Genomic DNA, 13,150 nt, shown 5'->3' with positions numbered 1-13,150 from the left:
ATTGTCTGTGTTCATTTGTGGCCTATGTTGCTTTTAGGGTCTCTCTTTGCTTAGAGGACCCCTTTCAATATTTCTTGTAGGGCTGGTTTCATGTTTGCAAATTCATTTAGTTTTTGTTTGTCCTAGAAGCTTTTTATCTCTCCTATTTTCAATGACAGCCTAGCTGGATATAGTATTCTTATCTGCATATTTTTCTCATTTAGTGCTCTGAATATATCATGCCAGTCCTTTCTGGCCTGCCAGGTCTCTGTGGATAGGTCTGTTGCCAATCTAATGTTTCTACCATTGTATGTTACATATCTCTTCTCCCAAGCTGCTTTCAGGATTTTCTCTTTGTGTCTGAGACTCGTAAGTTTTACTATTAGATGTTGGGGTGTTGACCTATTTTTATTGATTTTTGAGAGGGGTTCTCTGTGCCTCCTGGATTTTGATGACTGTTTCCTTCCCCAAATTAGGGAAGTTCTCTGCTATAATTTGCTCATTATACCTTCTGCCCCTCTCTCTCTTTCTTCTTCTTCTGGGATCCCAATTATTCTAATGTTGTTTCATCTTATGGTATCGCTTATCTCTCGAATTCTGCCCTCGCGATCCAGTAGTTGTTTATCTCTCTTTTTCTCAGCTTCTTTATTTTTCATCATTTTGTCTTCTATATCACTGATTCTCTCTTTTGCCTCATTTATCCTAGCAGTTAGTGCCCCCATATTTGATTGCACCTCATTAATAGCCTTTTTGATTTCTACTTGGTTAGATTTTAGTTTTTTTACTTCTCCAGAAAGGGTTTCTCTAATAACTTCCATGCTTTTTTCAAGCCCAGGTAGTATCTTTAAAGTGATGATTCTGAACTCTAGATCCGACATCGTACTAATGTCCATATTGAGTAGGTCCCAGGCAGTCAGTACTACCTCTTGTTCTTTTTGTTGAGGTAATTTTTTCCATCTTGTCATTTTGTCCAGAGGAGAATAGATTAATGAGAGAACAAAATGCTAACAGGGTAACAATGTCCCCAATAAGTATACTCTAAACAAATCAGAAAAGACCTGAAGCAGTGGGAAAAGAAAGGCAAGAGAGAAAAAAGAAAAAGAAAAAGATAAAGATAAAGATAAAAACAAACAAAAACAGAACAAGACAAAAAAAAAAAACAGAATATGATCAAATGTGATCAGGCTGGTACATAGATCAGTGCCACACACTAGATTTTGGGTGTATTTTGGTCTGTTAGAAGAAAGTGCTTCCCAAAATTTTAAAGAAAGAAAAACTTATATATGTACAAAAATAAGGGTTGATATGATGAAGGCATGGAATATGACTGTAAAGATGGAAATTATAAAAAATTTTATAAAAGGAATTGATAAGAAGTTGTTTGAAAAAAGAAAGAAGAGGATTAAAAAAAAGAAAAAAAAAGGGAGAGTATGTGATCAGGCAGGGGAGTAGAAAAAAATCATACACTAGAGATTTAGGGTATATTTTGATTTGTTAGAAGAAACTATCTCAAAATTTTAAAGAGAGAACAACTTATATATATATGCCAAAAATACAGGTAACTACTATGAAGGGATAGAATATGACTCTAAAAATGAAAAATAAGAATATTTTTAAAAAAAGGGATTGATAAGGGACGCCTGGGTGGCTCAGTTGGTTAAGTGACTGCCTTCGGCTCAGGTCATGATCCCAGAGTCCTGGGATCGAGTCCCGCATCGGGCTCCCTGCTCGGCAGGGAGTCTGCTTCTCCCTCTGACCCTCCCCCCTCTCATGTGCTCTCTCTTTCATTCTCTCTCTCTCAAATAAATAAATAAAATCTTAAAAAAAAGGGATTGATAAGATGTTGATTGAAAAAGGGAAAAAGAAAAATTTTTAAAAAAAAGTTAAAAAAAATTAACTTTGAAAGACTAAAGAATCATGGTAAAAAAGCCATGGATTCTATGTGCAGTATTCCCCTAGTGCTGGAGTTCTGCTGTTCTCATTGATTGGTAAACTTGGTCTTGGCTGGCTGTTGTCGCTGATCTTCTGGGGGAGGGGCCTGTTGCCCTGTTCCCAAATGTCTTTGCCGGAGGTGGAATTGCCCCGCCCTTGCCCTGTCCAGGCTAAGTAATCTACTCCGGTTTGCTCTCGGGAGCTTTTGTTCCCTGCAAGCTTTCCCTACAGCTTTGGAGGCTGAGAGTGAAATGGCGGCCTCCCAATCTCCGCCCCGGAGGAGCCGAGAACTCAGGGCCCCACTCCTCAGTGAGCCCCCAGAGAAAAGCCGTCAGTCACTCCCGTCTCCCTGGTCTCCGGCTGCACTCCATGCTTACCCGGCCTGTGACCACGCATTTCTATCTCTGGCACCCGACCCCATGTGGAGTCTCCAAGCCCAGCAGATCCCTGAGGTGCGCTCCTGTGCCGTTCCTCCCGGGGGAAGAAGGTGAGTCTCCCCGGATCTGCCGCTTGTTGGGTCCCTGCTGGAGGAGCAGGGGCCCGACTGTGCCACGGATCACAGTCTATGGCAACCCCGAGCTGAGAGCCCACGCCTGGGCTCCGTCTCTGCAGCCGGCTTCCCCGCTCCGATACCTGGGAGCTCTGCCACACTCAGGCACCCCTGGTATTTCTGTGACCCCAAGGGTCCTGAGACCACACTGTCCCATGAGGGTTCCACACCCTGCTTAGCCACCAGAGTGACGTCCCTCAGTGGAGCCGACTTCTAAAAGTTCCGATTTTGTGCTCTGTGGCTCTACCACTTGCCAGAAGCAGCAGACGGAGGCCCCTTCCCCGCCATCTATCCTCCTGAATATCGCCTCGGATTCACTTCTCCGCAAGTCCTACCTTCCAGAAAGTGGTCGCTTTTCTGTTCAGAGAGTTGTTGCTATTCTTTTCTTCGATCTCCTGTTGAGTTTGTAGGTGTTCAGAGTGGTTTGATCCCTATCCAGCTGAATTCCTGAGACCAGACGAAATCCAGGTCTCCTACTTCTCCGCCATCTCATGCGTGATCTGGTTCAGCACCTTGTCCTCCGCCATCAGCCGCTCCCGGTTGGGGAGTCGCTTGTGCCCTGAGCCCTGCGTGCCCATGTCCATCCCCCGTGCTGTCTGCTGCTCGGGTATTCATCCTTTCTGTTGGCTGAGTAATATTCCATTGCATATATGGACCACATCTTTATCCATTCATCTGTTGAAGGGCATCTCGGCTCTTTCCACAGTTTGGCTATTGCGGACGTTGCTGCTATGAACATTGGGGTGCATATGGCCCTTCTTTTCACTACATCTGTGTCTTTGGGGTAAATACTCAGGAGTGCAATTGCTGGGTCATAGGGTAGCTCTATTTTTCATTTTTTGAGGCACCTCCACACTGTTTTCCAAAGTGGCTATACCAACTTGCAGTCCCACCAACAGTGTAAGAAGGTTCCCCTTTCTCCACAACCTCTCCAACATTTGTTGTTTCTTGCCTTGTCCATTTTTGACATTCTAACTGGTGTAAGGTGGTATCTCAATGTGGTTTTGATTTGAATTTCCCTGATGGCTAATGATGATGAATATTTTTTCATGTGTCTGTTGGCCATTTGTATGTCTTCTTTGGAGAAGTGTCTGTTCATGTCTTCTGCCCATTTTTTGACTTGATTATTTGTTTTTTGGGTGTTGAGTTTGAGAAGTTCTTTATAGATCTTGGATATCAGCCCTTTGTCTGTAGTGTCATTTGCAAATATCTTCTCCCATTCTGTGGGTTGCCTCTTTGTTTTGTTGACTGTTTCCTTTGTTGTGCAGAAGCTTTTTATCTTGATGAAGTCCCAAAAGTTCATTTTCGCCTTTCTTTCCCTTGCCTTTGGAGACATGTCTTAAAAGAAGTTGCTGTGGCCGATGTCAGAGAGGTTACTGCCTATGTTCTCCTCTAGGATTTTGATGGATTCCTGTCTCATATTGAGGTCTTTCATCCATTTTGAGTTTATCTTTGTGTATGGTGTTAGAGAATGGTCGAGTTTCATCAGCTCTTATAGTTTTCAGTGTACAGGTCTCTCAGGTCCTTGGTGAAATTTATTCCTACCTATTTAATTCTTTTTGATGAAGTTGTAAATGAGATTAATTTTCTTAATTTCCCTTTATGGTAGCTTGTTTTTAGTCTATACAAATGATCTATTTTTGTATATTTATTTTGTATTAAGCAACTTAACAGAATTTGTTCAGTACTTCTAACATCTAATAGGTTTTTGGTGGAGTCTTCAGGATTTCTATGTATGATATCATCTCACGTACATATACAGATGATTTTATTTCTTCCTTTCTGATTTCTGTGCCTTTATTGTTTTTCTTGCCTAGTTCCTCTGGCTGGGACTTCTAGTACTTTACTGATCAGAAGTGGTGCTGGAACCACTGTTAGCTGTGGGCTTGTCATGAAGGCCTTTATCATGTTGTGGTATCAGCCAACTCAGAGACCGAACGCAGGGCTCACAGGGACTGATCTGTCATGAAAAGGAGTAGAGGGGAGTGTGCCTCCTTCAAAGGCCCACTGAGGTTGGTCAGAGACCTGGAATACTGGTCCTTCTTACAATAGGGGTGGTCAGGGCCTATACCTGCAGGACCATCACCCCCCAGTAGGGCCTCTGGCGCGTGTGGCATCATCCCCGTAGACACCACGGCACCCGTGGCACCAAGCAGAACTGGCAGTAGTGCACTCAGTACGGGACATACACTGGTTGGCGTGCACACTGAGGGGCAGTTACGTCTGGGATTTGAAATTTGGAGATCATTCGTGGGGAAGCGGAGCCCAAATATGGAGACACTGGACATTCTGGTAATATTGCATAAACTGGAAAATAATGATACAGAAAAGCAATAGGCCATATGTGTACTCAGAGTTCATGGAACATTTCTTAGGAGCAACATACAATGATACAAAGGATAGAAACTTTTGATATTTTAGTTGGGTAGCAAGAATGTAAAACGTGACCCATCCTTTTCATGTGGCTGCTATAAATGTGCATTTAAAATTAGATAAAATAAGTGAAAGTTAAGTTATTCTTTGGCAGTATTTCCTTTGATGTCACCACTGCATCCTATCAGAGTCTAATTTCTCTTGAATCCTAAATTTCAAACCCTCCCCCCAACAAAACTATGGTTTTAGAAAGCAGTGAGTGTCATTAGTGTCCTCCATAAGAAGTAACTGCTGTTTCTGGCAAATGACAAATAGCTAATATTATTCTCTCTTACAAATGGATTATTTTCTTTAAGCACAAATCTGCCTTTTTAAAAATCCAGAACTGAAAGAGCAGAAGTAGCCTCACATTTATTTAGGACACATCTATTAGGTTTGCTGCCAACAAAGTTATGAACATTTTCAGTTTTCCAAACTGATTAAATTCAGAATTGTGGGTAAGAGATTTTCAGCCTATGTCTGTCATTTGTAGCAGTCCTGTTTATTTCTTTAGAAAGTGTTTATGTGGCAGCAGATCACTATGACAATCAGGAAAGACTGAGGTTTCTGTTTCCCCAAATTCCTGATAATGCATTATGTTATCAAGCTTTTTATATAGAATGCCAGGGAGTCTCCAGCATTTGACCTTGATTAGCTGAGGCCATCACTGAGTCCAAGATGTCAGTCACTAACCTAGAAGACCATTCACATCTTCCTCAGGTGCTAGAGGCTGCACATGTTTCCTCATCCATCATTTTATCCCAGGGGAGATCTCAGTCATCTTTGCAGACAGGGACAAGCATGTGCTATAACACTGAGACATTATTTTTCCAGTCTTGTTGTCATTGTCAGCATCTTCCTCCCAGTGACATTTTCACATCACAGTTACATGGTGTGTCTGTTCATGTACAGTGGCCTTTGGAGGGCCACCAATCACTGTACTAGTTGAGATTTTTTCCACTCTTCTGGGGCCAAGTTTTTCTCCCTTGGGAGTGCTTTATCTGATGTGAATGCATACATTGGGAGAAATAAATCAGTGTGACCCAAACTTTAGTAGGAAATGGAATAGTTTAAAAGGAAATTAACTAAAAAGTTAACAGTCATTATTTCTAGGTTATGAGATAATGAGAAACTTTTTCTTTTATTCCTCTTGTTTTTCTCATGTCCAGATACACACTTATAAGGATTCTATATTAGAATGCAGGTGAAAGTAAAACTGTACTGTGCCTCCCTTCTCTTAGGTGTCAGGTGTTGCAAATGTCCTAAATGTTAAAAGCCTGAAGGTGTAGCTCCAGTATTCATTACCCAATGAACATTTGTTACATTCTGTAGGATAAGAACATTTTCATGTATATTTATTTAAAAAACTCTTCAGTCACTTAATCATTATCCAGACATTTACTGAATATATAATCATGTCAGAAGCCAAATCAGACACAGTAAAGTCACACACGAATATGAAGTTCTATGTTGTTGAAAAGCTCATCAATGCCTTTTCCTCAAACATATATGCAACAAATATAGAAAAGGATAATGCCAATATAGTGACTGGTTTTGGAGGGAATTCACAGGACAGATTGATGAGATTTGTAAGGATATCTCTCCTAAAGTAAGATAGCAACTGATTTTAAGAGTTGAGTAAAAGGTTTGTAAGTGATAAATCACTAGTTTATTAAGATTGGGGATGAGCTTTTCTCACAAAGAACAGTTGATACTCGTTTCCAGTGTCCACACTGTCACCATTCTAAATGTTCTCCAAACAAAGTCCTTACAACACCATAAAGGTTATATTGTCTCTAGGGCTTCCTGTCTTTGGGAATCATCATCACCCTCTCTCAGATTCCTTATTATTCTCAAGGCTTACACACCTGGCAATTTTAAAGTTACCTGCAGAAAGGAATCAGATGTTTATTTTAAAATTTTTTTTGTTTTGCAGCATAAAAATTTTTATTTTATTTTATTTTAAAATTTTTATTATATTCAGTTAGCCACCATATAGTACATCATTAGTTTTTGATGTAGGTTTTTTTTTTGGTTTTTGATGTAGTATCCAAGGAGGAATCAAATGTTTAAAATAATGGTATAATGTTTGGGGCGCCTGGGTGGCTCAGTTGGTTAAGCGACTGCCTTCGGCTCAGGTCATGATCCTGGAGTCCCGGGATCGAGTCCTGCATTGGGTTCCCTGCTCAGTGGGGGGTCTGCTTCTCCCTCTGACCCTCTTCCCTCTCGTGCTCTCTGTCTCTCATTCTCTCTCTCTCAAATAAATAAATAAATTCTTAAAAAAAAATAATAAAATAACGGTATAATGTTTCCCTGTGGAATCCTGGGAATCACAAGGTTTGAGGACAGGAGAGAGAAGACCATTAACCCTTACAACCCTCATAACCCCACCCAGATACTCCAGGTAGATTGTAGCTTATTCAGCCTTGTAATCACAAAGCAAGGGCACTGACAGTGTGAGGACTCTCACATGCAGAGAGAATTTCCAATTCTGAAATGGTTGACTTGTAGAGAAGGGGAGTAGTTTTCTCTCCAGCATAGAGATTCTCAGAGTTAGAATGTATTTACCACTAAAAAAAAGTTAAAAAAAATGGGGGAACTAATATGAGATTGCTAAATTTTTATTTTGTTAAATAAGAAGATCAAGGCCCTTTCCAAAAAATTACCATTACTACCACCATAATTCAACAAAACAAAGAATACTATTAAACAAAATAGCAAGAAGATAGTATTAAATAAAGAATATCCTTTTGTGGTGATTTCATTTAGAGGAAACTCCTCATATTCCTTTATTTCTCTTATCTAAGCACCTAGAGAAACGATTACGCACCTCCTTTCACAGGTGTATAGGGAGGAAATTAATTAAAATCCATAAAACTATGTTAATTTTCTGTTTAGAACTCAACATCTCCCTATAATAGTGTTTCTCAAACTTTAGCCTGATCACCTGTAGTGTTTGTTGAAAACATCTGTTGCTGGGTCCATTCTCAGATGATTGGTCAGTAGGTCTGAGGTGGGCCCAAGAGTGTGCATTTCTGATATGGTGCCAAGTGATGCTGTTGCTGCTGGTCCAAGGACCACACTACCTCATAGGAAATGCCCAAAGTCCTTACCAGGCCACGGAGGGTAAAAGTTAAGCTACTCTAACAGACAGACCCCAAAGCAGAGTGGCTTAATTAATATTAAATAATATAGAAGCTTCTTCTCCTATAGTAGTTTGGAGGCATTCCTCTATTGGTGGGTGGTTCTCTTTCCATCTTATTGTTCCATTCCCTCTTCGGGTTGGTAAAGCTAGGTACCCTCCACATTCACATTCCAGCCAAGAAGAAAGGGAGGGGGAAGAGTGAGAGCAAATGGTTTCATGTTTGAAAAGATAACTCAGGAGTTACACACATTAAATCTCTGGCATTGTGTTGGTGGAGGCCAGGTTCAGAAATGTGATATGCAGAAATGTGATATGGTGGCCCTGTGCCCAGTTAAAACTAGAAGCAGAAGATAGAGTGGGTATCAATGGGTAGTTGGTCTCCAACACAAAGGCCCTGCTGGTGTATCAGGTGCCTCTAAGAGTGTGTTATATCCCATAAAATTGGTAAGTCTTAGAAGAAGTAATCAGTATCCTGATCCTACATTAAAATAAATTTCCCTGTGAAGTATTTTCTTAATACTTTGTACATATTTCTATTACTGTACTTAATTACATCTCATAGTTATGTTTACTTATCTGTAGCCCTTGATTAATCTTGAAGTCTTTTAAGTGTATGAATTGAGTATCTCTTTCCTTATAATTTCTGTCTACTTCCTACTTATTTACAAAATCAGTATCTAGTACAATTCTTGGTACATGATAAACACCCAGTAAATGCTCTTTGCATAAATGAATCAATACATCTTCTGTTGGTAAAGGTCAATATTATTTCTTTAGCTGTCTTCCATGTAACTTATGATTTGGCTGACCATTTTTCTACACACAATATTCTCTTTACTGCACTCTTTACATCTTTGTTTCTTAAAGTGTAATCAGAGGGTTAAGAGTGGGTGTGATGATTGTGTAAAAGAGAGTGAGGAACTTCCCCTCATCTTGGGAGCTCCTATTCTGTGGCTTCATGTACATGTAAATGAGTGTTCCATAAAACAGAGTTACTACTGTGAGGTGGGAAGCACATGTATTAAGGACCTTATTCCACCTTGCTGCTGACTTGATCCTCACGACTGCTTGAGTGATTACTGCATATGAGATGAGAATTAGTGATAGAGGTGCTAGAAGAAATATCACTCCGAGAGAAAAGACAATGATCTCCATTACTTTTGAGTGTACACAAGCCATCTTGATTAGTGCTGGCATCTCACAGAAAAAATTATCCACTTCCCAGTGCCCACATCTTGGTAATTTCAAGGTCAGGGAGCAAAGAATTAACGCACTGCCAAGGCCACCTAACCAGGCAGTGAGCATCATCTTCTGGCAAAGCTGAGGGTGCATTATTACTGTGTAGTGAAGAGGTTGACAGACAGCAGCATAGCGGTCATAGGCCATCACAGCCAGGAGAAGACACTCTGTGGCTCCAAGGTCAAGGGCAAAGAAGAATTGGAGCACACACCCTCCATAGGTAATAGACCGTGTTGGACCCCATAGATTTACCAGCATCTGGGGGATAATGCTAGTTGCATAGCAGAGGTCCAAAAAAGACAAATTGGATAAGAAGAAATACATGGGAGTATGGAGCTGGGTGTCTAGGTAAGATACAAGAATGATGGTTGTGTTTCCTACCAGAGTCACAATATAGAAGATGAAGACAACCCCAGAGATGAAGTGTTCTAATCGGGGCCGATCAGAAAACCCCAGCAGGATGAAATCCATAGTGGAACTTCCGTTGTTTGTGTCCATGGCTCTTTAGGAAAGTCTAGGAGACAAGATCATGGTAATCAAAATAGCATCAGCCCTAAGTAGAAATAAAAATCTCTGTAGTTTGCCATGAGTATCCCAAATTCAGTTGTTTGTGTGCTCTCTCCCATTTGGAACACCTCTGTTAACACTTTCCCTGTGTTCATTGCCCAAAACCTCTCTGTGTTTACTCATAACCAGTGTGGTTCTAAAAATAATATAGTAAACCCAATCACACTGAATTGTAAATCATTGAAAGGGTTTAATTATGCCATGACACCTATTGTTCTGTGTATTTTGGTTAGGTAATAAATCCACGTGTTAATGATATAATTTAAGAGTGGGATATATTTTGAGGAATTGTTCCTTCTTGAACCTGTGACATAAGCATCACTTGATCATGACAAATGTTTCCCTTATCAAAGGAGTGGTGGTAAAAAGTTAAAAGAACCATTCTCTTGGGGTAAGCTGCACTCTTTGGTAGCAGCACCACTTTCCATATTCACTTCCAAATGTGTGCATTCCAGCCATTATCATCACATCACCCCCAACCTTCTCCTCATATTTTCCCTCCTATTCAACATTGTAGAAACATTCAACTGCTGTTTCTTGTATCAATTTTGGCATTCCACGCTGTATTGCCCCATTTTGTGCATGTATTTTGGTGCCAGGAAAACTCATCTTTCTTATTAACTTTCATTGTCATGTACAGAGGCCCTGCGTTTCTTGGAATACTGTTCATGACTGCCATTACAGCATTTAAATAGCCTTACTGATTTGTTTCAGAGTTAAAAACTGAACTAATTCCAGAAGCCTCTGGTTACCACATACACAAGCAGCCACCTGTGTCAGCTCCTACTCACCTGGCCATTCAGCAAAAGTAGCAATGGAGTTAAATGGAACAAAAAGCAGCTCCTTAAAGTCAGTGAGTTGTTTTTCTGCATGGCATTTACCAACTATATGAGTCAATCATCTGGTTGCTTTGGAACTCTATAGGTAAAACCCCATTTCAATTCTAAAAGAATAGAGAAAGCTGATAAAAAAATAAAAATATATATTTCAGTATTGTGAATACTTTAGTATATCATTAAATGGAATGGTTAATGACTGAATTAGTTTATAAATATTTTTTAGTTTTGGTTGTTTACAAATTTTTTATTCATATAATTTCTGACCATGGACTTCAGACATAAGGTGCTTTATATTCATAGAGTGTTTGGGGTCAAGGAATAATAAATGTATTTGCTTCAGGTACAGTAAAATCAGGTAATTTACCTGTGGTATATCATTGTTATAAGCAGTTCAGCTATAACATGAAAATGTTATAATCATGAAGAAGGAACTGTTACTACCAAGTAGCATGAGATTGGGATATAATTTTTCTCAACACAAAATGGAAATTTAATTTAAGTAATGAGTGTGAAGTATTTATGTGGTAGGAGGTCAGCTAAGTTGAGCATAGCGCTTAATTGCACAGATTCTGGACTCAGATCTTGTTGTCAAATCCCAGTTTCACTACTTGGAGGTAATGTGTCCTTGGGCAGTTTTGCAACCCGTTTGTACACCAGGTTCTCTATATGTTCACTGAAGATAATAATATTACTCAAGGGAGGTGGTGAGAGTTAGTATTTGTGAAAACAATAGGGAATGTACTTGGTTCATATTTAAATTCTCAAAAATAAAATTGAAATCACCTACCCACAAATTATTATCCCATTAATTCCTTACTCTTTATTTTTCACACTGGTGATTTTACATTGATGATCTAGAACTAAACTTGGAATGCTTAAACTTTTATGTTTGCATAACTTTTTAAATGCACAGACACTCATGTACACAAAAGTGATAACACACACATGATGTACATACTGAACTGATAAATCCAGAGACAGTAAAGGACAGAGGACTTAGCTCCCAACATGCCTAAATTACAAAATGCATTGGACATTCTTTAACCACATAAGGTTGGGATAGTGTTGGGAATTAAAAGAACTTCAGAGTTGAAATAGATTCAGAAACCACAATCCAGGCTTCTGTGCTACAAAGGAGGTCTTCCACAGAATGTTTACATGACTCCTGTTTTCAGAGCTTCATAGCTTTGTGCCTTTATTTATTTATTTTATTTAAAGATTTTATTTATTTATTCATGAGAGAGAGAGAGAGAGAGAGAGGCAGAGGGAGAAGCAGGCTCCCAAGGATCAGGGAGCCTGATGTGGGACTCGATCCCAGGACCCTGGGATCATGACCTGAGCCGAAGGCAGACGCTTAACCATCTGAGCCACCCAGGTGCCCCATAGCTTTGTGCCTTTAATCTGTGCCTCATCCCTACTCCTCATGTTGAGCTCAGAGATGCCTCTTTAACACCTAGGCACTGGCACTTTTTCTTTATTCTGGAAATAACATGCAAAAAGTCAATTCAACATGGCTTCATTAAAAAGACAGTTTTAGTATAAAATAAAACATAGATACAGAAAAAGCAAAAGCTCTAGGAGTTAAGTTGAATATTCTTGTAACTAACATGCAGATCAAGAAATAGAACCCTACCAAGCACCGCAGGAGCTTCTCTTTGTGTCTCGACCAATCATTATCCTTCTCTGTTCCTCAAAATATCCACTATCCTGATATTTATAGTATTCACCTCCTTGTATTTTATAGCTTGATTACCCAAATGTGCATCTCTAGACAATATTGTTTAGTTCGGCTCACTAAAATTTTTATATTTGTTTTGAGTTTCCTTTAATATTAGAAGCTATAATCAAATATACTCTTAGCTTTATGTTCTCATACTAAGTGCTTGATGGTTGTCAGCTCTTCCTAACACTGTGTGATGTTTAAGTACCATGCTTTTCTGGTTGCTATCCTTGGACTCACCATGACTTATCAAATGCCTTGCTTGTGAGTTGAGAGTGTGCTATACCACTGAAGAAGGCTGTGAGCATCCATGATGCACATTCAGTTTCTAAAATATATGTTAGCTAGGTTTAGCAGGTGAAATACATTACCAGCTCAGTTTAAGCTTTGGGTCCCATAAGAATCCAGTATCCTATTGGAAGTGTGAAGCCTGAAATTACACTTTATGTAATTTTATGTTGTGAATCCAAATATAGGACTTTTCAAAGCCTTGGTCTCAAATTTTAGCTGTTATTATAATTTTAATTTAAGCGTGGACGTGATATAAAAACTACAGAGCACAAGCAGAAGTAACAGATATTAAGAAAGCAGCATCAACGTTTTCACCAAAACAGGTTTTCATTTTTCACGATATGAAATCCAGTTTCTAATAGTATAGCATGGGTTTACATGTTACTTTGTTCAGTGAAATGTAAGAGAAATGAAGCAGACATATTTAAACATAACTTCAACGTGCAGAATGATGTGGAGGAGAAACGAGAAAGAAA

General features: G+C 39.5%; 1 protein-coding gene and 1 long non-coding RNA gene across 2 annotated transcripts in view; one reads left to right on the top strand and one right to left on the bottom strand.

Moving 5' to 3' along the window:
- Nucleotides 1-13,150, top strand: part of LOC135365512 (uncharacterized) — a 214,727-nt gene that overhangs the window by 61,448 nt on the left and 140,129 nt on the right. The window lies entirely within an intron of this gene.
- On the bottom strand, nt 8,880-9,755 carry LOC123842090 (olfactory receptor 2W1-like). The gene has a single exon (XM_045871513.2). The coding sequence runs from the start codon at nt 9,753-9,755 to the stop codon at nt 8,880-8,882; it is 876 nt and encodes a 291-aa protein (XP_045727469.2).

This window comes from Mirounga angustirostris, unplaced genomic scaffold (assembly GCF_029215605.1).
Source record: "Mirounga angustirostris isolate CCGP_5_RB_7025 unplaced genomic scaffold, mMirAng1.0.hap1 SCAF_8, whole genome shotgun sequence".
NCBI lineage: Eukaryota > Metazoa > Chordata > Mammalia > Carnivora > Phocidae > Mirounga > Mirounga angustirostris.
The sequence above is the reverse complement of the archived record's forward strand: the minus strand, read 5'-3'. Positions and strand labels throughout refer to the sequence as shown.

Bases quoted from the DNA above. Each gene is read 5' to 3' on its own strand.
- LOC123842090 (XM_045871513.2), bottom strand. From the start codon at position 9,755: ATGGACACAAACAACGGAAGTTCCACTATGGATTTCATCCTGCTGGGG.